We start from the raw sequence: 26,572 nt of genomic DNA on the forward strand, positions 1-26,572 counted from the left end.
TTTGTTTGCCCCTCAAGATCAACTGGCTCTATTACTAAGGTCTTAATGGACGTCTATGAAATATTTTAGCCAGAAACAAGCTGGAATCTCGAATCACCAAAAATCCATGGACTATAGCACACGAAAGTTGGCAAATCTGGTTTTACCTATTTTTGGGCTCGTTTGAACTTGAAATGGGCCCGTTTACCCCTCGGGATCGACTAGCTCCATTAAAAAGGTCTTAACTGACATCCATGAAATTTTCGCCCAAAAACAAGTCGGAATTTCGAATCACCATGAAATTCATGGACTATAGCACACTAAAATCAGCAAAATTTGGCTTTACCTGCTTTGGGGCTCGTTTTAACTTGAAAATGGGCCAGTTTGCCCCTCGGGACCAATTGGCTCCATTACTAAGGTCTTAACGGACGTCCATGAAAAATTTTGGTCAGCAACAAGCCGAAATCTCGAATCAAAAAAATTGATTGACTATAACATACGAAAATCGGTAAAATATGGTTTTAGATGCTTTAAGGTTCGTTTGAACTTGAAATTAGGACCGTTTACCCCTTGGGACCAACTGGTTCAATTATTAAGGTCTTAACTGACGTCCATGAAAAATTTCGACCAAAAGCGATCTGTAATCCCGAATCACCCAAAATTGGCAAAAATTGGTTTTACCTTCTTTGGGGCTCGTTTGAACTTGAAAATGGGTTTGTTTGCCCCTCGAAACCAATTGGCTCCATTACTAAAGTCTTAAAGGATGTTTATGAAAAGTTTATGCCAAAAACAAGACGGAATCTCGAATCACCAAAAATCCATGGACCATACGAAAATCGTTAAAAACTTATTTTACCTGCTTTGGGGATCGTTTGAACTATAAAATAGGCATGTTTGCCCTTTGAGACCAATTAACTCCATTACCAAGGTCTTAATGGATGTCTTTGAAAATTTCGGCCAAGAATAAGTCAGAATCCTAAATCACTGAAAATTCATGGACTATAGCACACGAAGATTGGTAAAATCTGGTTTTTACCTGCTTTGGAGCTCGTTGAACTTGAAAATGGCTTCGTTTAACCCCTCGAAACCAACTGGCTCCATTACTAAAGTCTTAACAGGCGTCCATGAAAAATTTCGGCAAAAAAAAGATGAAATCCCAAATCACCATAAATTCATTGATTATAGCACACGAAAATCGACAAAATCTTGTTTTACCTGCTTTGGGGATTATTTGAACTTGAAAATAGACTTGTTTGCCCCCGGGACAAACTCGCTCCATTACTAAGGTCTTAATAGAAGTCAATGAAAAATTTTGGCAAAAAACAAGCCGGAATCTCAAATCACCAAAAATACATGAAGCACACGAAAATCAGCAAAATCTGATTTTACCTGCTTTGGGGATCGTTTAAATTTGAAAATGGGCCTATTTTCCCCTCGGGACAAACTGACTCCATTGCTAATGTCTTAACGGATGTCCATGAAATTTTTTGGCCAAAAACAAGCCGAAGTCCTGAATCACAAAAAATCAATGGACTATAGCACACGAAAATCGGCAAAATCTGGTTTTACCTGCTTTAGGGCTTGTTTGAACTTGAAAATTGGCCGATTTGACCTTCCAGACCAACTGATTCAGTTACTAAAGTCTTAACGGATGTCCATGAAAAGTTTCAGCAAAATACAAGCCGAAATCCTGATTCACCAAAAATCTATGGAATTTAGTATACGAAAATTGGCAAAATCTGGTTTTACTTGCTTTGGGGCTCGTTTGAACTTGAAAATGGGCATGTTTGCCCCTCGGGACCAACTGGCTCCATTACTAAGGTCTTAACGGACGTCCATGAAAATGTTTGGCCAAAAATAAGTTGCAATCCAGAATCACTGAAAATGCATGGATTATAGCATATAAAAAGCAGCAAAATATGGTTTTACGTGGTTTGGGGCTTGTTTAAACTTAAAAATGTGTCTGTTTCCCCCTCGGGAACAGTTGGCTCCATTACTAAGGTCTTAATGGACGTCCATTAAAAATTTCGGCCAAAATCAAGTTGGAATCCCGAATCACAAAAAATCCATGGATTATAGCACACGAAAATTGGCAAAATTTGGTTTTATCTGCTTTGGGGATCGTTTGAAAATGAAAATGGGTCTATTTTCCCCTCGGGGCCAACTGACTCCATTATTAAGATCTAAACAGACGTCCATAAAAAATTTCAGCAATAAATATGTCGGAATCTAGAATCACAAAATAATAATACGTTGCTCGGTGAAGCATTATCTTCATTTGGTATCAGGGAGGCATCATCAAAAGAAATCATGCATCGCGAGAAAAGGTTCATGCATAGCAAGAGAAAAAAAATAATAATAATATTTTCATGCATAGCAAGAGAAAGAAGTCATGCATCGCGGAAAAGTTATGCATTGCAAAAGAAAGAAGCCCTGCATCACAGAGAAGTCATGCATTGCAAGAGAAAGAAATCATGCATTGTAAGAGAAAGAAGTCATGCATCGCTGAGAAGTCATGCATAGCAAGAGAAAGAAGTCATGCATCGCGGAGAAGTCATGCATAGCAAGAAAAGAGATTCATGTATTACAAGAGAAGAAAATAGATTCATGTATTACAAGAGAAAGGAATCATGCATTGCAAGAGAAAGAGCTCATGCATCTCGGAGAAGTCATGCATAGCAAGAGAAATAAGTCATGCATCGCGGAGAAGCCATGCATAGCAAGAGAAGATTCATGCATCGCGGAAAAAGATTCATCCATCGCAAGAAGAGATTCATGCATCGCGGGAAAAATGTTCACGCATCGCGAGAAAGATTCGCCCACCAAAAGAGAGTCAACATCAACTGCATCATTTTTCTTGCAAATACGACATCAAGAGAACTATCAACATATTACATATGCATATTTTATTACTTCGTCATCAAAAGAAGAGTACATTGGAGATTATATTAGAAATACAAAATACAAGCTTTATTTGCTTCACGTCAAACTCGATAGAGTTTACGTCAAATGTTCAAGGAGAACAATTAAGTGTCAACACGGTAAAAGACATTGTTTCCCATTTGAATTGCATTTTTATGCTAATGAGTTTTTTTTCTCAGCCTCTGTTGAGAGCATCCGAAAGGATGAATTCTCCAAAACAAACCACAGGTGCGGACGACATCAATTAGGATGCAGCACAACGTGGAATTTTTTCTTAGCAGCGAACTGGGACATAGTCCAAAGAGGAGTGCCAAACTCTTAGGACGCGAGCAGAGGAGCGACTTCCACCACAATCAAACCACACCCCTATCAGAAGGCATGTGGGTTTTTCTTAGATTTATCAGTTCCTATTTTGCATTCGGAAAATTTCGGGTCACCGAAAGCAATTTTCCAATCTGAGTGACGATGCACCAAGAGCTCTGGAAATTATGTCGGTGTAAGTTCTTACTTATGGATGTGAAGAGCTCCACATTCATGGCTAAGAGGTTGCAAGCCTCATTTTCATACTCGATTCATTTTGTCACTCTTCCAGAACCAAAGGTCATCTTGCATACTAGATTTCCTTTTCAGCTGATAGAGTCGAACTACAAACAACTTGATTCCTAAGGTCTAAGGATATTTAGGCAGCATCGATGCTGAAAACTCGGTTGTATTTCAACACTCACCCTTAAATCTTGTTCTCGAGCATTTCGATTTCTTCATAATTTGATATCGGGATGACTTATGAATCCCTTCAAATCGTGTGTTAAATCAAGCGTATCGAACTACAGGTGGCCTGAATTCTCATATAGCTTGAAATATGTAGGAAACCCATTTCCAGGGTTTGGCCATAATTTCAAGAGTCCGTACCAAAATTATTTTCTGAAAGGTGAAGATGTGGTCAGTCAAAATTGGATTTGTCAATTTCATTTGCCTCAGATTTCTTTCATCAATCCAAGTCAAACGAGGGACAGTTGTTGACACCCAATTTTGGACCTCCACAATATAAATTAATCATTTCAAGCTTCTTCAATCTCAAACGATTTAAAATAATCAGTTTTATAAAAATTCAAAAAAAATAATAATAATATAGTTTGCAAGTTATTTCAACTAGTTCCGTCTTATTTTATAATTTTTAGATAATATATATGTTTTACATAATTATGTATATAATTATTATATTTTATGAATATTCGAAAATCGTCTCAAAAAGAGTTTGTTTTATATTCAATTAAATTAATTTGGTTTAAAGTATAAGTTATTTATTTTATTAGTTTAATTATTCTTATTTTATATTATTTTTTCTTATTTAATTTTGTTGATTTGAAAAGCACATTTTATTTAAGTTACGTTATTTAAGTTACGGCCATAGTTTTAAAATAATTAGTTTTATAAAAGTAATAATAATAATATAGTTCGCAAGTTATTTTAACTAGTTCTGTCTTATTTTATAATTTTTAGATAATATATATGTTTTACATAATTATGTATATAATTATTATATTTTATGAATATCCAAAAATCGTCTCAAAAAGAGTTTGTTTTATATTCAATTAAATTAATTTGGTTTAAAGTATAAGTTATTTATTTTATTAGTTTAATTATTCTTATTTTATATTATTTTGTCTTATTTAATTTTGTTGATTTGAAAAGTAGATTTTTAAGTTACGTTATTTTTAGTTATGGCCATAGTTTTAAATTAATTAGTTTATAATCGAATTAATTATTTTATTTCGTTAACATTAAGAAGCTCATTAATTAATTTTATATTAGCTCACCTTATTTAGGTTTTAGCCGAATTTATTAATTCAACTCAATTTGGCTATTTCTTAAAATCCAAAATCTAACCGATTTAAATTTTTACTCTATACTCATCTTAAATGACCAAATTTTGGGACTTTATGTTGTATTTCCAGCACACAACAATCCATATCCAAAACAATACATTACATACATGTACCAACCGACCCAACAATACTATAATAATACATAAACATATACTAATTGACCCCACCCCTTTTCCCTTTTAATTCCTAACATGCATACAATACAATTCCAAACAACTACATACAATACATCAAACAATAGCCGTTATTGCTGACCCCCACGTTCTCCTTCTTCTTCAGCAGTCAAAAATGTCAAAGTAGCAGCAGCAATTCGGCAGAATCCACGGAAAAGCAAGCGTCTGCCCTCACCAACTCGTCCCAGCTGCTTCCTGTTCCAGATTTTGAATTTCGAAATCGAAGGAAAATTCCGTTTCTGCCCCTGTTCCTATCCGTTATTCATCCAAAATGTGAACTCTAATTTTTCCCATATAAATACCTCATCCTCTTCACAAAAAGAGGAGGAGAAAATTGTTGGAAAAATATTGGTAGAGTGTGTTGCCATTTGAGAAAAAAATACAGTGAGTTATTAACTATAAATATTTACGCACAAATATTCGAGAGTAGTTCTCAGAGGCAAGGAGGGCGAGAGTTTCAAGCTCTGCTCGGGTCTTTGTCCGTCTTCTCCGCTCACATAAGTTCATCGAGTCATTGTGGTTGTGGAAGTCTGTTCTCCTGCTCGTTTTCGCTCAGTTGGCTGCACTATAAAAGGTAAATTTAAGCTCATGCTCATTTTATTCTTGTTGTGTAGATGATTTGGCTCTCGACTATGCGATGTGTTCACCTGTTAAGGTTCGAGAAGCTTTTTCTCTATATGTAATTGTTGGTCGTAAACCAACGGTGTATTCGTTTTGTTGTCACAAATGTTCTCCTCGTTTCTTGTTGTTTCACTGTTTACGTTGCCTTTGTCGATTAAGAGTCCGGGCTCATTCACGTGATTCTGTTATGTGGTCGAGCCAAAGTTTTTATAGATTCGCACCTTTGTATCGGTATTTCTCTGTTGCTCTAATATTGGTATGGAATCATTATTTGTGTAGGCTTAAGCTCTCAAAATACTTTGGTCTAGCTAGTCACATATGGTGTAGTTGTGTTCTTATCGTAATGGCTTGTTGTTATTTGTTATTCTTTTGGTTGTCTCGACAGCAGGTTATTACCTAGCATATCCTGTTTTTGCTCATATTTGTTTCTCCATTTTGAGTAAAATTTTAGTTGAAAGAAATGCTTATTTTTGTTGTTCAAGTGCAAATTTTTTAGCATGCCTTCTTTATCCTTGTTTTGTGTTGGTTTTTCATGGGATCTGTGATAGTCTCTTAGAATATAGCATACCCTGCTTTGGCATTAAATATTAAGATCACTTTGTTAGACTTGTGTTTAGCTTATGTTGGTTGATGCAACGTCTCGAATACTAATTCGATAAGGAAAATGCGGTTCATTCGTGTGATAAGTCTGTCCAAGTGAAGGATTTCATTATCTTAATCAATCTAAGTAGTTGAATGCTAAATTACATTTTATTGGTTTAGCTATTCTTTTCCCAAAATTCGAGTTAATATAATATAGTTTACTTGGATTATTCTCTAATGATGCTCGATAGCTAGTCGATCGTTCACCAAGATTTGTTTGTTTTGTTTATTTAATTTAGTCTTATGTTATTTGTTTCACTAAGTCACGCCACTGCTTCTCTTCATGTTATTAAAAAAAAAAATATTTAACTGTACTAACTTTGTTTGATATTAGTAGTTTAAGATTTTATTTATTTATTTATTTTCATTTTTATTTTTATTTTATTTTTTTTGTTCATTTTTTTTATTTTATTTTATTGAACTTGGCCCTTGAATTTTTATTTTTTTTTTCCCTTTATTATCCATGGCCCTGCAAAAATAAAAATAAAAATATATAACAATAATAATAAAAAATAAAATTATATATATACATCAAGTCTTCATGAGTTTTCCATTTATATTAGTGTTTATGTGTTGTACTATTTATGACTGATTGATATATGCTATTCCATGTATTTAATCGTTTTTATCTTATCTTATTTCATTCCCGAAAGTGCTAATTCTGTAATTTGTTTATCGTTTGCATGTGAAATTTGTCCGAGTTCATTACGAATCTCGCCTCCCCTTTGCATTTCGGGAGAGCCATAAAGGCTCAAGTTCCCTCTTTTCAAATCAACCGGCCATTGAAAATCGACGTGCAGGTCCCGGAGCTGAAAAAATGCGAAAGCAGAGGAGAATTGAAAAGATTGGGCCAAAAGGCCCACTCTTTATTCAAATTTGTATTTTGTAATTTTGGGCCTAAGCCTTCGTCATTTTATTTATTAATTATTTTGTTAGAATTTAGGACAGGTACGAAGGTGGCAAGAATTGGGCCAAAGGCCCAAAACGAGATTAGGCCCAAGTACCGGCCCAGGCGGACAGAAAACCAGACTTGGGCCCCAAATTTCTCTCTATACTTTATTACTTCATATTTGGTTATCTGTCAATATGTGTTATTAGTTTTAAAGGTCACCACAATTTAATTCCCCGAAAGATAGCCATTCTGAACTAATCTTTTAAAAATTAACTAAATACTCGCTTCCTATAAAACATAATCTATCAAAGCGTTTAACTTAGATAATATCTCAATATTTTTCTGAACTATAAAAAGTTCAGTTTTGCAGTTTAAGCTAAGTTAAAATTATTTTAGCCAAATAATTAATCGTCGGATAACCGCGTGTTAGCGGGCATTTTGGGTGCTTTAAATCCCTTCTCAAAATGCTAATATAAACCCCGAACCCCCTTTATAGTTTTCATTAGATTTCTGTTTGTCTTTTGAAAACAGTAGTTTTTCTTGATTTTTCTTAAAAATTAAGTGGCGACTTTTAAAACCAGTCCAAATATATATTTTAAATAAAACAGTATCACCAAAATATTTATGGCTACCACACATGAAAAATTGACAAAATCACCTAACTCCTGTTAATTTGTCCCTAAAAATGCCCAAATAGACTCTTAAAATGGTGATATTGTAAGTAATGATTCCCTAACTCCCTACGAAGGGATCCCTAAAGGTTTCACAAAAAATTCATCCGAAAGTCATATCACCAATATATTACCTATTTTTTGTAAATTGACCCCTAAATGCCCAAAGTCACTCTAAAATGGTAAAAATGTACATACTGCTCCACAAACTCCCTATAGAAGGTTCCATAAAGGTTTCACTAAAATTCGTCTGAAAGTCATATCACCAAAATGTTCATAAGTTTCATGACCCTATATGCTAAAAGAAGTGGGGTGGATCCTATAAAAGCTATGAATATGATTCATTACGTAATTACAAATGATCCTGATAAATTTTGAGTCAAAAAGTTTAATACGCCCATAGCAGTGTACTTTTAGGGGCGTTCGATTACTGGTTAGAGTTATGCGGATATTAGTTATGTAAAAAAAAGTTATGCAGGTATTAGTTATGTAGGAATAAATTATGCAGGTATTAGTTATGTAGGAATTAGTTATACATTTATTAGTTATCTAGATATTAGTTATGCAAATATTAGTTATGTAGGTATTATCTATATGTAGCGTTTAGTTATGTAAAAATTACAATACATAAATTATTTCTTATTAGATATATAATTTATTGTGAATTAATATATATATATATATATATTTTTTAAATGTGAATTTTGTAAAATCTAAAAAATGATACTACTTGATAAACAAGCAAGAATGCACAAAAGTATCACCATTAACTAAAAACTACTATGATGCGGCAATAATAAAATATTAACTAGGGGATAAAATAATGAAACCCAAAACATGAGGAACATAAACAGCTTAATCGACCTCCTCAATTTTGTAAATCAATTAATATACACTATTTACAAATAAATAAGTAAACAAATTAGGGGTAAACATGTATTTTTTTTAATTTTAATTCATATATAATTAATACTCACATAACTTATTCTACTTTCTACCCTGCATAAGATTATATATAGATTTCCTCATAAGTGATGTGAGTATTAATTATGTAGAATTACTAAAACACAACCAAACACCGTTTAAAATTAATACATGAATAACTTTTATATAATATTTAAAACTTACCAATCAAACATGGTATAAAGTTGATACATGAAGTCATGGATAACTTTTATTCTATTTACAAACTAAACAATATATAAAATTAACACATGAATAATCGAGTTATTCATGTATTAGATTAACTCGCATACAGTAACCAATATATTAGATTAATTCTTATACGGTAACCAAACGGCTCCCGACTATTGTAGGGACTGAAAAATAGCAACCATATACTATTTTATTAATGTATAATTTAATATCAATATTATTTTAAGAATATACTAAACCAAACGACCCTTGGTGTGTATCCAATAGCTACCAGGAATATCAATGTGTTATATTCCTGGATTATTGATCGGTTCACTAGTTAGCTCAATCTAATTAATTTTAGTTTATTAAAATTTGAGTTGATATTTGGTTTATATTAATTAATAAAATATTTTGTTAAATATTTTTTAAAAAAAATACTTTAGTTTATTTGATATGTTATGTATATCATAATTAAAAATAATCATTTTATAAGGTACTAAAAAATAATAAAAGAATAAATAAAATAATCAGAACTTAGTAAGAGTTGGACACATTAGGTTATGACCCATATTTGATATATTTCAATTCAAGTAACTTTTGAGCGGGTCAATAATTCACTCATTTTTTTATTCAAGATTTTGACCCTTCCAAATTTAGCTTAATCCTCCCAAAAGTTTTAGCATAATCATATTATATCATATTAAAAGTGGAAAACTTCAAGTTAAAAGTTGGATTATGAAAATGTCTTTATAAAGTCTTAGTAATTTTGGATAAAAATAAATATACATATTAATTATAATAAATACTATCATATCTTATTGAACATTATTATTATATATTTATGGACAAATTTTAAATAATTTTTAAGAAATAATATGGTATTTTCTTATTTCCTATAAAATTAGCTTTAAATTAAAAAAAGTTAGTTCCACTAAATTTAATAAAAAAAATATTTGAATTAGTTGAGTGACTTTTTATAATTATCTGCTAGTGAAGTTCTGTATCTGGCTTTCAGAAAATACTAAAAAAATATTGTCAATTTTGTCATTGTTAAAACTTCTGTCCAGTTGTCTGATGAAATACTTCTATATATTCAACTAACAAAGATTAGTCCAATAGCTTTAAAAAAATCTTTCTAATGATATACAAATTTTATTGCTCCACTTGAAATTTTTAATGATAAAAGATTCTTGAATAAGACATATATATATATATATATACCAACTCGACTAAATTCATGTGGTGGACTAGTTGTTTATAGGTTAAACTAGTCAGAAGTTTGTGATAGCACAGGTTCAATATGTGTTTTTTAACCTTAATTTACGTAACATAAATAAAATTTGGAGAGTTAATCAAATTTTAATATGATTTTTTGATATTTTAAGTTATTCATTAGTAGAATTTTGAGAGTCAATCAAACTATTTATATGTGCTTTAGATATTTTAAATTGTTAATTATTGTGATTTATAGTACTTTTTAGGGAAAGGGGTCTGAAAAATACTTCAAATTTGATCGAAATTATTGTTACGATATCAAACTTTATGGAGGGCCTTTTACCTCCCTGCACTATTTAATAGTGTATTTTAAAGGTATATATGTGTCCATGTGGACACATTACTATTTATAATTATGCAATATTTATGATGTCCACGTGGGCACATATATACCTTTAAAATACACTATTAAATAGTGCAGGGGGTAAAAGGTCCTTTCCAAAGTTCGGTATCGTAACAACAATTTCAACCAAAGTTCGAATATATTTCAGACCTTTTTCCCTACTTTTTAAGTAAATTTCAAATAACATATATTAGTCCCTTTGTCCCAATTTATATGACAAATAGAATTTCAAGAATCTACCAAATCTTTTATATAATTTTAAATATCTCTAGTTATTACTAATTGAAATTTACAATATTTCTTATGGTGTTTCCAAATAATACATGTTACTTCATCTAGTCTTGTTTATCCATCACTGATAATATTTAAATTATTTATTTCACAAAAATAGACTAATATATATGTATATATATATATAAATTATTCACTTCCCATGAGGGGAAAAATAGACTAATATTATTAGTGCTTATCTATCACTAATAACATTTAAATTATTCATTTAAACAAAAAAATAGACTAATACATCCAAAAGAAAACTATTCACTTTCCATGAGGAGAAAATCAAAACAAACGTATTTTAGACAAGGAACATGTGACAAGTGAATGAACATCAATACATACTATAACTTTTTGATTTGTAAAAAATTAAATCAAACTTCAATTGAGATCACCAATTGCATCTAATGAAGTAAAGTCTTGAAGTTCTTTGTCCTGTTCAAAAAGTGTCATTTCTTGATCAGCCATAACAATCCAAGCTTCAATCCCACCAACAAATTCTATAGAATCTAATAAAACAATGTTATCTTTTACCCCAAAAAACGCGACAATCGTTAAAATAGGCTCACCCCATCCAAAGTTTGCTTCATAAATTGGAAATTTACACCAACTTGAAATTCTTAACACACGAATATCATCCCCTTGACTCATGATCAATTCTCCGACTTGCTTAAAATTACTTTTTACAAACTCAAAACCTTCCTCTCCGCGGATTCTCTCCACGTAATTACCATCAATTCTCCCAATTGCACTCTTTATTTTTCCTACCAATGAAAACCATTCATTTACCACACTTGCTATACAACTTGTTACTAAAAAAAAGTTACCAAATGAATTTTCATCCAAGTATGGAACTATGATTTGCCTTATATTAACTGGAACAATTGCAACAGAGTTGCACCCTTTTGCAGCCATGAAACATTTCCATAACAAAGCTAGAACAACTTCTACACGTGTCGCGTTCTCATTGTAACCCCAATTCATCAACTTAGCCTTCATTTTAGCTATATTTGAAGTAGTAAAAATGAATCTTTTTACTGCTAGCTTTTCAGCTACAGGATGAATTGGTATGCAGTTTTCCTTTGGTGTGTCATCACATATCCTCTTGGTGGAAACGTTGACGATAAAGAGACGAAAATAGAGTTTTTTCGTACCTTGTTGGCCCCTATGTTGCTAGGGCTCTTCAAAGATGCTGACAGATGCGTGTTGGATGCTTCAAAAGTAGTGTATTTTTGAAGGATCTGACATGGGTGAGACAACATTTCTGTAGAGTCCACACAACGTGTGTTGCTTATTATTAATCTTTCACTTGCATCACACCAATTCATGATGAATGTGCAAAGGCTAGAAGCATCACCAATCTTATGTGAAATGGAGATACTAATTGCTATACCACCACAATTAAATAAGTTAACTTGAATGGCTAAAAGTTCTTGAAAATTTGATGAAGAGCCATTTGAATTGTAAGGTGTGAATTGTACCAATTCATTGGATTTTGGATTCTTGATTATGTCTAAAAGTGAAGCATCCACTTGTGATTCTTGATAGTAAGCTCCTTCATCATTGCAATCAATTGAATATTGGGATTTCATTCTTCCAGCCAAAGGGTAAAATTGAGTTAAAGTTTGTGAAAGTGAAGTTTTTAAGTGGCTACAGATTTGTGATTGTGTGATGTTTTCACTCTTTTTGTAAAACAAAATGAGTGGGATTGAAGAATGAGGTATTATTTCATCTATGAAAGAGATTTTGTGGTCTCTAAGTTCATGTGGAGTTGGGGATGATGGCTTGATAAGTTCTTCACAAATCTTAGCAATTTTCATTTTTTTCTTGAACATGTGAGATGAGAATGTAGCTTGTTTCTTACTTATATAAGTGATCAAGTTTAACTTCTATATACTGATAGTGTAAGCTTGTCAAGAAAAAGGAGAATACTGAATCATAATAAGTGAAATTAGTAATTTAAAAAATAAGACAAGTGATCTTTTACGACATGTTAAATTACACTAATAGTGTGAAAAAATCCGGAATTCTTTTTATGTGACAAGGAATCTTCTTCCCCCATGAGGAGACAAATGCTACAGGATTGAGTAGTACAATAGTTAGTACTTGTGATAAATAATTCAATTTGTTTTTTGATTGAATAAAATTAATGAGCTTTAAGTCCTTGTCTTGTGATTGTATCTGATAGTAACTAATGAACTAATTGAATATTCAACTATTAATTAAGTCCTTGTCATGTGTTCTGTATGATAGTAATTAGTAACTAATAGAGTACTTCAACCATTATTTTTTGTTTCCCGCCCTCGAAATCAGCATTGAGGCCCACAGTAAGTCCTATTTTTGGGTGAAAAAAAACTCATATCAAAAGCGATTTTATTCGAGGGCTCAAACCTGAGACCTCTTGTTAGAATGAAATGGTACTTAATCATCACCCTACTACAACTTTTGGTAGTACTACTTCAACCATTAGTTCAGCTAAGGAATTATTACTAATGTTATAATTTGAAATTTATTAGAGTATGTCCTCAATGGAACTATTACTAATGGTATCTTAAAGTAGATGATTGACTTTGTGTATTTCTCATTTAATTTGTAGGAATAGATAATAAATATATGATCAGATGCATATGTAGGTAAGAACTGCTAAGAGTTGGATGCAGAAGTCCTAATTTAAACTGAAACGTTAAGTGGTTTGGAAAATAAGAATTTCCTTTTAGAATTAAAAGGTTTGGCGTACTGGTCACTGAAATGGGAGGAACACTAAAAGATTTCTTGGCCCTTGTTAAGTGTATAGAACCTCGTATTTTCTTGTTGTATGTGTTGGGGAGTAATGGGACTTAGTGATGGGATGACTTGTTCATATTCAATAATCCTAATGATGAAAAAGGTGTAATAAAGACAACTTGGTTATTTATTGATGTATGGTGTGTTGAGAATGATTTGGAAGGTTTGTTGATTCATTGTTCATGTTGTATCACGATTGTGTTGTTGTGAATTGTGCATTGATATGAAATTGATCATCTCCTCATTATTTGTGTGATCATGTCTATTTGCATGGGTTCTGAGACAAGGTTGTGACAAGTTGTATGTGAATTGAGGAAGAATAAGGAATGATAGAGAATGTATCATTTCGAGGGATGTGTCGCGCCACAACAGATATATTAATTCGAGGGTCGTATTGTACGTCACGGCGGATGCATAGACTAATAAGTCCCCTATGGATCTCGGACTGAGAGATAATGGGTGTGTATCATTTGGTCAGACATGCAACATTATACTTGGTATTGCATTGCATATCTATATCATTGTGAACTTATGATTGTTCTGTGAATCTTATGATTGATGAACTTGATCCTCTGTATTGTTGATCTATAATTGTTGGAGTGGTGTTATTGAGTTGTGTTATTTAAATTGTGCACTGTTAGATTGGGCTGGTTTTATACAGGTTATAGCTGTGGAGGTTCAGATAGAGTGATAGGAGTATATGTATTCTATATTACTTGACTTTATGTTTAGGAGTTTGCTTCTTACGTACCATGTTGCTTGGTACTCACCCCTTGCTTATATTTGTGTACGTTATGAGTCCGGATCTTCGTGATACTTTCTCTTCTCTTCTTGTCTGAGGCTTCTTGTGGAGATTTGTAAGGTAGTTGTTTGTCCTCTCAATAGAACCTCTTACTCTTATTTATGATTTTGTTCTACTTTAGAAACAATATCATTTGAGATTTGTGTTTTTCTTTCAAATCTATTGTAATACATTAGAGGTGTGTGCACATGACAACCAGGTTTTGTGGATTAAGTTATAATGACTTGTTATGCACATTATTTTTTATTGTTAAAGTTTCATTTTTATTTTACTCCCACATTTTATCGTGATATATAGATTTTAGACTCACTTGTCTTGGTGGGATAAGACGAGTGTCATCACATTCATTTTGGATCGTGACATTAATCGACTTCTTATTTTTCACCGTTCTCCTCTTTATGCCTAAATGTAATTTGTAATTTTGATAATTTTTTGTGCTAAATTCGGTGATAGGTGATAAAATTAATGGTGGTATGAATTTTAATTTTGATAATTGGCAATGAACTTGTGTGTTTTTTATGGTGGATGCTGAAATTTGTGATTATGATTGTAATGAATTTCAATGGTGGCAATAGTGGTGATGTGATTTCAATAGTGAATTTAGTTAAATTTATTATGGTTGTTTGTAATTTTTTATGGTGGCAGTGGTTGTGGGAAGATTTTGATGGTGAATTTGATTGTGGGTGGTGAAATCTATAGTGGTGGAGATGTGAGTTTGTTGACATTGACATCAGGTACTGATTTAATGGTGGGTTTGATGGTGTATAGGGAAGAAGAACCAATTGGAGTAAAATGGAATTTTATTTTATTTTTAATTTAAATCTGACATAATTGTTTATGTGACAGTAACATGGTGATGACATGGCACGAGTATGAAACATTTCTCATCATGTGACTGATTTTACGTGCGTTACGATTAAAATAAAATCACTTTTAAGTAATTCAGGGTTGTTAAATAGATCGTTACAATAATTTATCTGTGTAATTGACTTTTCATGACAAGTTCAAAAGAAAAATGCATGTCTTCTCCCAATAAGAAATGTATCAATTTATTCTATTACGAATAGACAAAATTCATGAACAGAGACCAGAACATAAGGGTCTATTTGGATAGACTTATAAAAAGTAACTTATAAGTCATAAGTAGACGGTACCCTCCTTTTGACTTATTTTAAAACTATTTTTACCTAAAAATGGATGCTTAAAACACTTTATAAGCTTTCCAAACACCTCCGAAACTAAAAAACTACTTAAACGGGCACTGAGCATCACAACAGAAAATGCAATCACAAGTTTCATCTGGATCACATTCCCCTATTTGAATTGGTCCCTTAATACCAGGGGGTGGAGGGCTGTGACCATACTTGCTAATGCATAGAGCATTGCACTTCAAAGCATCACAAGGTTGTGTTGGTGATGGGATGTACACATGACAATAGCCCAATGATCCATTCATCTTAGTACCTTCAATTTTGTGTAAAAAAAAAAGTACTTAGTAAAAGATCATAAATGATAAATTTATAATAAGATTTTCATTCATTGAATAAATAAATCACATAAATGAATATTTAACTTACTGTGAACACTAGTATAGAGGGCAAATAAGAAGAAAGTTATGCTTAAGAAGTACTTCATGATTGTGTCAATGAAACTTTTGATGTCAAATTAAGTTATTATAAGCTATATATATAGGAACACATTAATTTAAGGTCAAGTAATAATTAACTTTTCAAGATTATGAAAATAAATGAATAGTTTACCAGATTCTTAGTTAATTATTAAAGATAATACAGACATGACATTAATTAATTTTAGTCAAGTGATACTTACTTTTCAAGATTACTAGTATACATGAATAAATTACAAATTTTTTGTTTATTTTTTACCTAATTAAATTAGAGATATATAAAAATAGTTATAAAAAATGACTTAATTGAGAGTAAGTGAGTAACTAACTATATATTATATAAGTTTATCTCACAACAAAAAATCGCGAAACAAACAAGATAACTAATAGATACCTTGACGAATAATAGGATACAAATTTAATCAAAAAAAAATTAAGGTTATTCAAATAACTATATTTATATAAAATGTTGTTTAAAATTAAATTATCAATAAAAAAATATGTACTTCTACTACTAATATATAAATGGAAAAAAATAAATAGTTGAGTTGGGCGTCAACATGTATGCATCAGTTGTGTGCTTCACCACATAGTCAGGTATTTTGGTTGGAGCTTGACACTACATGTCAAAGGTCTCTAGTTCAAGCCTGAGTGACCACATTATTGAAGACTTTGTTCTCGATGCTTGACGATTAATTAAGACGTTTAGATTGTTGACACCCAATTTTGACCATCCACGATAGGAATTAATTTTGAGCTTCTTAAAATTCCAAACGATTTGAAATAAGTGACTTTATAAAATTCAAAATATTTTTTCAAGTTATTCTAAATAGTTTTGTCACTTTTTATAATTTTTAGATAATATAGATGTTTTACACAATTATGTAGGTAAATTAGTATATTTTATAAATATTTGAAAATTGTCTCAAGGAGATTTTAATTTTACTTAATTAGTTGGTTAATTGGTTTAGTTAGTTAATACTTATATTTTGAGTTAATTAGTTTTTAATTAAGTCGGTTAATTTTATCTTGTTAAGATTAAGAAGCTCGTTAGTTAATTAATATTGATTCATCTTATTTAATTTTTAGCCGAATCACTAACTAAATCAATTTGGCTTTCTCTTAAACTTTGGTTGGCAACAATTGCAATTATTTGGGCCCTTCTTGTATTTACCAGCAGCCCAGTCTTCCCCTCAACAAAATTCCAAATAACCCAGGCCCAACACCCAGAACTTTCAGCCCACAACACAAAAGACCCATACATACAACACCCAACCCAATTCCAATAAAAGATGGACAAATTACTTAACTATACTCCTTTACTTACCTTAATATCCATTTATCCCTACTTATTTCAAAAATTTCGAAAATCCCTTATTTTACCTATGTATCCCGCATGTATCCCGTGTACAACGCTATGTATCTCGCTATGTGAAATGTATCAAACGCTATGTATCCCGTGCACAACACTATGTATCCCGTGCACAACGCTATGTATCCCGCTATGTGGAATGCATCAAACCTAATGTATCCCGTGCACAACGCTATGTATCCCGCTATGTGGAATGTATCAAACTTAATGTATCTCGTGCACAATGCTATGTATCCTGCAGACATCATTTTTAAGGGATTTTTGGTAAATAGAAAACTAGAAGGGATAGGATGTTATTTAGTATTTATAATATGTGGTTCCTATAATTTATACATAAAAGATCCACCGCCTCTGCTACTCTTCTTCTTCAAAAAATAGCATACGAGACCCAAAAACACTCCAGCAGCCCAGCAGAAACGAACACGCAAGCCAGGCAGAAGACAGCAACTTTGTTGTCTCCTTCCTCCGATGTCCCTCTCAAATCGTACAGTAGCAGTAGGGCACGCGTCCTGCGCCTTTCCTCTTTCGGAATGAGTTGAAACTGCGAGAAAAGAGTGTTTGTCAAAATTGGTGAAAGAGTTTTTATTTTGGAATTTCGAATTTGGGCCTTGGTCTGCGGGATTTTCGTTTTTCCCCCCTATTTTTTGAATCCTTTTCCCTTCTATATAATTGCTCTTATCACTGTTGAGCGGGGGGGAATTTTGGAGAAAGGTTGGAAAATTTAGAATCAAGAAAAGGGTTGGTTTTTTTCAGAAAACAAATTTCTACTTAAGAAATTTGAGCGATTCTTTAGTTAAGGAAAAATTGGACGTTTTTCAATAGTACACTGGTAGAAAAGAAACATTCATACAGAAATATAGCTACATAGGGGACAAAATCCAAGCAAAAGGGAGGACTATTCTTCGGTCCTAGCTTCATTCACTTGGCTCGTTCCCGTTGGAATTTCTTTCGAGGTTTACGTTGGTGGTGAAGTCGCTGCTTCTCTACTCGTTTCTCATTCCTATTCGCTGCACCTTGAAAGGTAACAATCTAATCCCAACCTATGTCTCTCTTATTCTTGGTATGCCGGTTGTCTGATCCTTGACTCCTTGAGCGTTTAAATGCTATGATCTGGGATATTTTCTGACTGATTATTGGCTGTAAATCGTTAGTATGGATGGTCTGTTCATTTACCTAGTCCATTCATTTCGATTTCGGTCTTTGCTATTTGAGAGTGGATGCTTTCCTTTGAGGTCGAAATTACTTTCCTGAATCTAGAGTGCTGCTCATCTCGGTCTGTTATACAATGGTTGTTTCATTCGTTTAGTTAGCATGAGTCCTGTAGATTGAATAGTCTTGCTTCTTCTGTTGTATGGTATTTATTCTATATGTGTTCAATGAAGTAGTATGGCTTGTATTCTAGTTACTTGCAGCTCCAAATCTCATTCATATTATTGTTAGTCGTGCAGTCCCTATTGCCTTGTATGTTGAGTCATTTTTCTTAAGTTATCCTAACTTAACTAAGATAAGAGCTAAGTTGATAAGTTGTTAGAATATTCACTTAGGACAGCTTTGTTTTGTTTCATTTTCTAACTGTTCTAAGAAAGTTTTGATATTTGTATTTCTTTCCCATTTTTTTTATATGTACTTTGAAGCATGTTAAATTTTGAAGGGATAAGAGTTGCATGTCATTTACAATGTCCCTTTTTTAGTTATTAGCATGGTTTACCATTTTATTCATGCCATGGGGCATATGTGTTGTATTGCAGTAAGCCTATAAGCCTGTTGCTAAGTCTTTTCACTTTTAAAAAAAATGCATATCCACATTTCCTTCATTTTTGAGATCGTCAGGCAAAAAAAAAAAAAGGGGGGGAATGCTAATACTTTCATTGTATTATCTCATTCCCTCTTTTATAATAAAATGATTGTTCAACTACACAAGATTTTAATATATTAATTCGGTGTAATCCCTTTCTATGTTTTTGGTTTACTCGTTTGATTAAGTTGGTGTTAAAGTTCTTTAAATATGTTCTTTTCTCAAGTCATTGAAAAAATTAAATTATCTAACATATTTTTCCTTTTTTTTTCTTGTTGAATGTAAACCCCTCTTGAGTCCGTGGGGACTCCACTTCTCTACTTTGCATTTCGGGTGGGCCATAAAGGCCCCAAATCCTTCTCTCCTTTCGAGTCGACCCCCCTAGCAAGCTGTGGACTGGTGTACAGGTTGAAAGCAACAAGATAACGCTGGAAATTAAATTTTCAGGCTTCGGAAAAGTCGAAAAGAGGCTGATATACCTGCTGTATACACCAATATACAGTCAGAAAATATCACATACAGGGCAAAAACGTGATACAGGTTGAAAGGCGGGATTACAGCAAAAAGGGAGCTGAATTACAGTTCTCGGGAGTTAAAAAATTGAGTTATATACACTGATATACGGGCAATATACAGTTTGCATACAAAAATAAGAATTGGGCCAAAGCCCAAAAATCAGCAGATTTTGGCCCAATGTTCTGGGCAGCAACAGGCAAAAAAGGGCCCAAATTATTTTCTCCTTCTCTCTATTATTTGATTGTATTTACTTTTGTTTATTTTACCTCTAACCTTTTATTTGATTTGGTTTAATTTGATTAAATTCCCAAAGATGGCCATTTCTCGTCATTTTTTTTTACATACTTAGATTAAAATAGTTATAATTTTATACTGTGCTTAGAAAATTCCCCTTTAGTTCATTCCCTCTTAAAATAAACAAAAAATGATAAAAATAATAATAGTAATAAATAAATAAGTTAAAATAAAATGAGTTCTTTTATTTAGTTAAGATTTCAAAAAAAATTAGTTAAAGTAAATAAATTCTTTTACTTAGTTAAAGTTTTTCTTTCAAAAAAATTAGTTAAAATAAAATGAGTTCTTTTACTTAGTAAAAAATTTAAAATTAGTCAAAAATCACTTTTGGTCAAATCGTCGGTCAACCGCAAGTTAGCGGGCATTCCGAGAGCCAAACACCTTCTCGGAATGTACATTTGAACTCGAACCCTTTTTCAATTGATTTTATCTGTTTAAGTCTTTTGAAAAATCTTGTATTTTTTCTTGATTTTTTACTAAAAATTAAGTGGCGACTCTGTCCTTTTGGAAACCCGATTTCTCTTAAACCATAAGTTTAATCGATTTTTCAAAACTCAGTCATTTTCCTTTTACATATATTTTTAAATAAAACATAGATCAGTACAAGCATCAAATTAAAAATGTAGTGATTTAGCTAAGAAACCTATGACGTTTCAAAAATTCAAGTTAAATATAAAAATAATAAATACAAAAAATAGATCTGAATCACATAACAAATACATATTTAGATATTAAAATCAATATTTAAGCATGCATGAAGTGCACAAAAAGAATTAGAGTTGAAAAACAAGACAAGTGATCTTCTACGACATGTTAAATTGCGTTGAAAGTATAAAAAATCAGATAAGAACTATTATTAATATTATTTTAAAGACGTGTTAATTTGGTGTCTGCTTTTGAACTTGAAACATCCACTAATAATATTTAAATTATTTATTTCAACAAATAATAAACTAATATATACAACAAAATATTCACTTCCCATGGGCCATGAGGAGAAAAGTAACTGATCTATACAAAACAAATAGACTAATATTATTAGTGTTTATTCGCCCCTAATAATATTTAAGTTGTTTATTTAAACAAAAAATAGAACAATATATACAAAAAAAAATAAAAATTATTCACTTCCCACGAGGAGAAAAATAGATTAATATTATTAGTGCTTGTCCACAGCTAGTAATATTTAAATTATTTATTAAACAAAAAATAGACTAATATACGGAAAAAAAAAGTAAGACGGGTATTATTAGTGCAAGTCCACCACTAATAATATTTAAATAATTTATTTCAACAAAAAATAAACTAAATACTAAAGAAAATTATTCACTTCCCATGAGGAGAAAAATAGATTGATATTATTAGTGCTTATCCATCACTGGTAATATTTAAATATAATTTATTTCAACAAAAAAAAGTATTCACTACTCATCCCCCAAGAGGAGAAAAATCAAAACAACCACGGATTTTGGACAAGCAATACGTGACAAGTGAATGACATGATTCTCGTTCGTGACTTAAAGACTGCTAGTTCGAATTCTGTCCCAACATTATTCTTTGTGAGATGAGAATACATTCCTTGTGAGCCACTTGTTTCTCTTAAAGAAGAGGTCTTTGCACACCTAGCTCCTTTACGAGCCGTCATTTAGAAGCCTTGATTTCGAGCTTTGAAAATTTTACCTAAATGTTATTGATCGAACACGATAATTAACAAATATGATGGCAGTGGTTGTGGGAAGATTTTGGTGGTGAATTTAGTTGTGGGTGGTGGAATCCATGGTGGTGGAGTTGTGAGTTTGGTGGTAATGACATCAATGGTGCTGGTTTAATGGTGGTGTGTAGGCGAAGAAGAAGCAATTGGAGTGAAATGTAATTTTATTTTATTTTAAAATTAAATCTGACATAATTGTTGATGTGACAGCGACAAGGTGATGACATGGCACGAGTATGAAACATTTTTCATCATGTGACTGGTTTTATGTGTGTTACGATTAAAATAAAATTACTTTTAAGTAATTCACGATTAATAAATAGATCGTTACAATAATTTAAACATGTAACTGATCGATGCTTAAAACACTTTATAAGCTTTTCAAACACCTCCAAAACTAAAAAACTAAATTTACAGGCACTGAGCTTCACAACAGAAAATGCAATCACAAGTTTCATCTGGATCACATTCCCCTATTTGAATTGGTCCCTTAATACCAGGGGGTGGAGGGCTGTGACCATACTTGCTAATGCATAGATCATTGCACTTCATAGCATCACAAGGCTGTGTTGGTGATGGGATGTACACATGACAATAGGTCATTAATCCATTCATCTTAGTACCTTCAATTTTGTGTAAAAAAAAAAAATTACTTAGTAAAAGATCATAAATTATAAATTTTCATTGAATATATAAATCACATAAATGAATATTTAACTTACTGTGAACACTACTATAGAGGACAAATAAGAAGAAAGTTATGCTTAAGAAGTACTTCATGATTCAATCCTCAAATTGTGTCAATGAAACTTTTGATGTTAAATTAAGTTATTATAAGCTATATATATATATATATATATATATATATATATATATAACACATTAATTTAAGGTCAAGGAATAATTAACTTTTCAAGATTATGAAAATAAATGAATAGTTTACCAAATTCTTAGTTAATTATTAAAGATAATACAGACATGACATTAATTAATTTTAGTCAAGTGATACTTACTTTTCAAGATTACTAATAAATATGAATAAATTTTTAAAAAATATATTATTTTTTACCTAATTAAATTAGAAATATATAAAAATAGTTATAAAAAATGACTTAATTAAGAGTAACTAACTATATATTATAAAACTAGGCCTTCCCTTCCACCTAAGTGGACTATTCTTTCCTTATGGAATCTAAGAGAAGAGAGATATTCTTGTGTAAGGCGAAAAATCAATGTCCTTCGGAATTATAAAAAGATAAAAAATTGTATGCCTTTAAATCCCGTCTTTCTTGATTCATATCAAGACGATTAATAGGTGGAGTTGTTTGAAGATAATGTTGAAAAAATTGTTCTCGATGTTTGACAATTAATTAAGACGTTAAGGTCAGCACAAGCATCAAATTAAAAACGTAGTGATTTAGCTAAGGATTTTATGACGTTTCAAAAATTCGAGTTAGATGTAAAAATAATAAATACAAAAAGATAAATCTGAATCACATAACACATACATATTTAGATATTAAAATCAATATTTAAGAATGTACTCAGTGCACAAAAATAATTAGAGTTGAAAAGAACAAATAGAACAAGACAAGTGTTTTATACCTAATCGGACGATATATTATATTGTCATGATCATCCGTCACTACTAATATTTAAATTATTTATTTCAACAAATAATAGACTAATATATACAACAAAATATTCACTTCCCATGAGGAGAAAAGTAACTAATCTAATACAAAACAAATAGTCTAATATTATTGGTGTTTATCCGCCACTAATAATAATTAAGTTGTTTATTTCAACAAAAAATAGATTAATATTATTACTGTTTGTCCACCGCTAGTAACATTCACATTATTTATTAAACAAAAAATAGACTAATATACCAAAAAAAAAAAAAAAATCAGACGGATATTATTAGTGCAAATCCACCACTAATAATATTTAAATTATTTATTTCAACAAAAAAAATAGACTAAATACTAAAGAAAATTATTCACTTCCCATGAGGAGAAATATAGATTGATATTATTAGTGCTTATCCACCACTAGTAATATTTAAATATAATTTGTTTCAACAAAAAATTTATTCACTACTCATCCCCCAAGAGGAGAAAATCAAAACAACCACGGATTTTGAACAAGCAATACGTGACAAGTGAATGACATGATTCTTGTTCGTGACTTAAAGACTGCTAGTTTGAATTCTATACCAATATTATTCTTCGTGCGATGAGAATACATTCCTTGTGAGCCACTTGTTTCTCTCAAAGAAGAGGTCTTTGCACCCCTAGCTCCTTTACGAGCCGTCATTTAGAAGCCTTGATTTCGAGCTTTGAAAATTTTACCTAAATGTTATCGATCGAACATGATGATTAACATATAGAACCTCTTCTCTTTTTTCCAAATCAATGATTCATATATTCAATTGAGATCACAAATTGCATCTAATGAAGTAAAATCTTGAAGTTCTTTGTCTTGTTCAAAAAGTGTCATTTCTTGATCAACCATAACAATCCAAGCTTCAATTCCACCAGGAAATTCTTTAGAATCTAATAAAACAATATTATCTTTTATCCCAAGAGTCGCAACAATCGTAGAAATAGACTCACCCCATCCAAAGTTTGCTTCATAAATCGGAAATTTACACCAACTTGAAATTGTTAACACGCAAAAATCATCCCCTTGACTCATAATAATTTTTCCGACTTGTTTAAAAATACTATTTACAAACTCAAAACCATCCTCTCCGTGTATTTTCTCCACGTAATTACCATCAATTCTCCCAATTGCACTCTTTATTTTTCCTACCAATGAACACCATTCATTTTCCACACTTGCTATACAACTTATTACTAAAAAAAAGTTACCAAATGAATTTTCATCAAAGGGTGGAACTATCCTTTGCCTTATATTCACTGGAATAATTGCAACAGAGTTACACCCTTTTGCAGCCATGAAACATTTCCATAACAAAGCCATAACAACTTCTACACGTGTCGCGTTCTCATTGTAACCCCAATTTATCAACTTAGCCTTCATTTTAGCTATATTTGAAGTAGTAAAAACAACTCTTTTTACTACTAATTTTTCAGCTACAATACGAATTGGCATGTTGTTTACATTTAACGTGTTATCAATTGTCCCTCTCGATGGAAAAATTGACGATAAAAAGACGAAAATAGAGTCTTTTCTTACCTTGTTTGCCCCCATGTTCTTCAAGTTGGATGCTTCAGAAGAAGTAGTATATTTTTTAAGGATCTGGCACGGGTGCAACAATATTTCTGAAGAGTATGTGCAACATGTGTTGCTTCTTATTGATCCTTCGCTTGCATTGCTCCAATTCATAATGAATTTACAAAGGCTAGAAGCATCACCAATCTTATGTGAAATGGAGATACTAAGTGCTATACCACCACAATTGAATAAGTTAACTTGAATGGCTAAGAGTTGTTGAAAATTTGATAAGGTGCCATTTGAATTGTAAGGTGTGAGTTGGACCAATTCATTGGATTTTGGATTCTTGATTATGTCTAAAAGTGAAGCATCCACTTGTGATTCTTGATAGTAAGCTCCTTCATCATTGCAATCAATTGAATATTGGGACTTTATTCGTCCAGCCAAAGGGTAAAATTGAGTTAAAGTTTGTGAAAGTGAAGTTTTTAAGTGGTTGCATATTTGTGATTGTGTGATGTTTTCACTCTTTTTGAAGAACAAAATGAGTGGAATTGAAGAATGGGGTATTAATTCATCTATGAAAGAGATTTTGTGGTCTCTAAGTTCATGTGGAGTTGGGGATGATGGTTTGATAAGCTCTTCACAAATCTTGGCAATTTTCATTTTATTTTCTTGAACATGTAAGAGGAGAATGTAGCTTGTTTCTTGTTTATATAAGCAACTGAGTTTGACAATGTAAGTTGTAAGCCTATGCAAGAATAAGTGGAATTAGTATAAAAGCTTTAAAAATTTGTCCAGTTGTCTCATAAAATACTTTTATATTATACTAACAAAGATTAGTTTAATAGATTAAAAATAATATTTCTAATGATAATACAAATTTTATTGCTCCACTTTAAAATTTCTAATGATAATAAAAGATTCTAGAATATCACATGGACATATATAATATATATATACCAACTCGACTGAATTCATGTGGTTGGACTAGTTGTTTATAGGTTAAACTTAAACTAGATTAGAGCCCGCTTGTACCGATCTAATACGTGCTTTTTTTCAATTTACGTGATATAAATAGAATTTGAAGAGTTGATCAAATTTTAATATGATTTTTTGATATTTTAAGTTATTAATTATTACTATAATTTATAGTACTTTTTACGTAATTTTTATTTATCTCAATTCATGTGTCATTAGTAGAATTTCGAGAGTCAATCGAACTCGTTATGTGTCTTTTAAATAGTTTAAGTTGTTAATTATTGTAATTTATAGTACTTTTTACATAATTTCAAATACTCCCTTTGTTCCTATTTAGTTGTCACCAGTTTAGATTTCACGTCCCTTAAGAAACTAGATAAGTTGACCATTGTACCCTTATTTAGTGTTCTCTTAAAGTCGAGTTTTCAATCAATGAACATGAATTAATTAATTTGACCAAATGGACATGATTTATTTACTTAGTTTTCCTATGATGGTCAAATACTTATTTTGCAAGGCTAATAAATCTCAAGGGTAAAACATGAAGAATGATGTAATTTATGCATTGGTTTTGTGAAATGACAAATATTAAGGAACATTTATTTTTAGTAAAGACGACATGTAAATAGGAACAGAAAGGGTATATATTAGTCCTTTTTTTCTCAATTTATATGGCACAAATAAAATTTCAAG

The 26,572-nt window shown here is 31.5% G+C and overlaps 2 protein-coding genes and 1 pseudogene across 2 annotated transcripts in view; 1 reads left to right on the plus strand and 2 right to left on the minus strand.

Annotated features, from left to right (window-relative positions):
* Positions 1–26,572, plus strand: part of LOC125824494 (preprotein translocase subunit SCY1, chloroplastic) — a 390,387-nt gene that overhangs the window by 36,134 nt on the left and 327,681 nt on the right. The window lies entirely within an intron of this gene.
* LOC125824509 (stemmadenine O-acetyltransferase-like) lies at positions 11,199–12,640 on the minus strand (annotated as a pseudogene).
* On the minus strand, positions 24,149–25,601 carry LOC125824510 (stemmadenine O-acetyltransferase-like). Its single transcript, XM_049503903.1, has one exon. It carries the CDS (start codon positions 25,562–25,564, stop codon positions 24,149–24,151), a length of 1,416 nt encoding a protein of 471 aa, XP_049359860.1. The 5' UTR covers positions 25,565–25,601.

The sequence above is a fragment of the Solanum verrucosum genome, unplaced genomic scaffold, assembly GCF_900185275.1.
Source record: "Solanum verrucosum unplaced genomic scaffold, falcon-dt-bn FXZP01000022.1, whole genome shotgun sequence".
NCBI classification, from domain to species: Eukaryota; Viridiplantae; Streptophyta; class Magnoliopsida; order Solanales; family Solanaceae; genus Solanum; species Solanum verrucosum.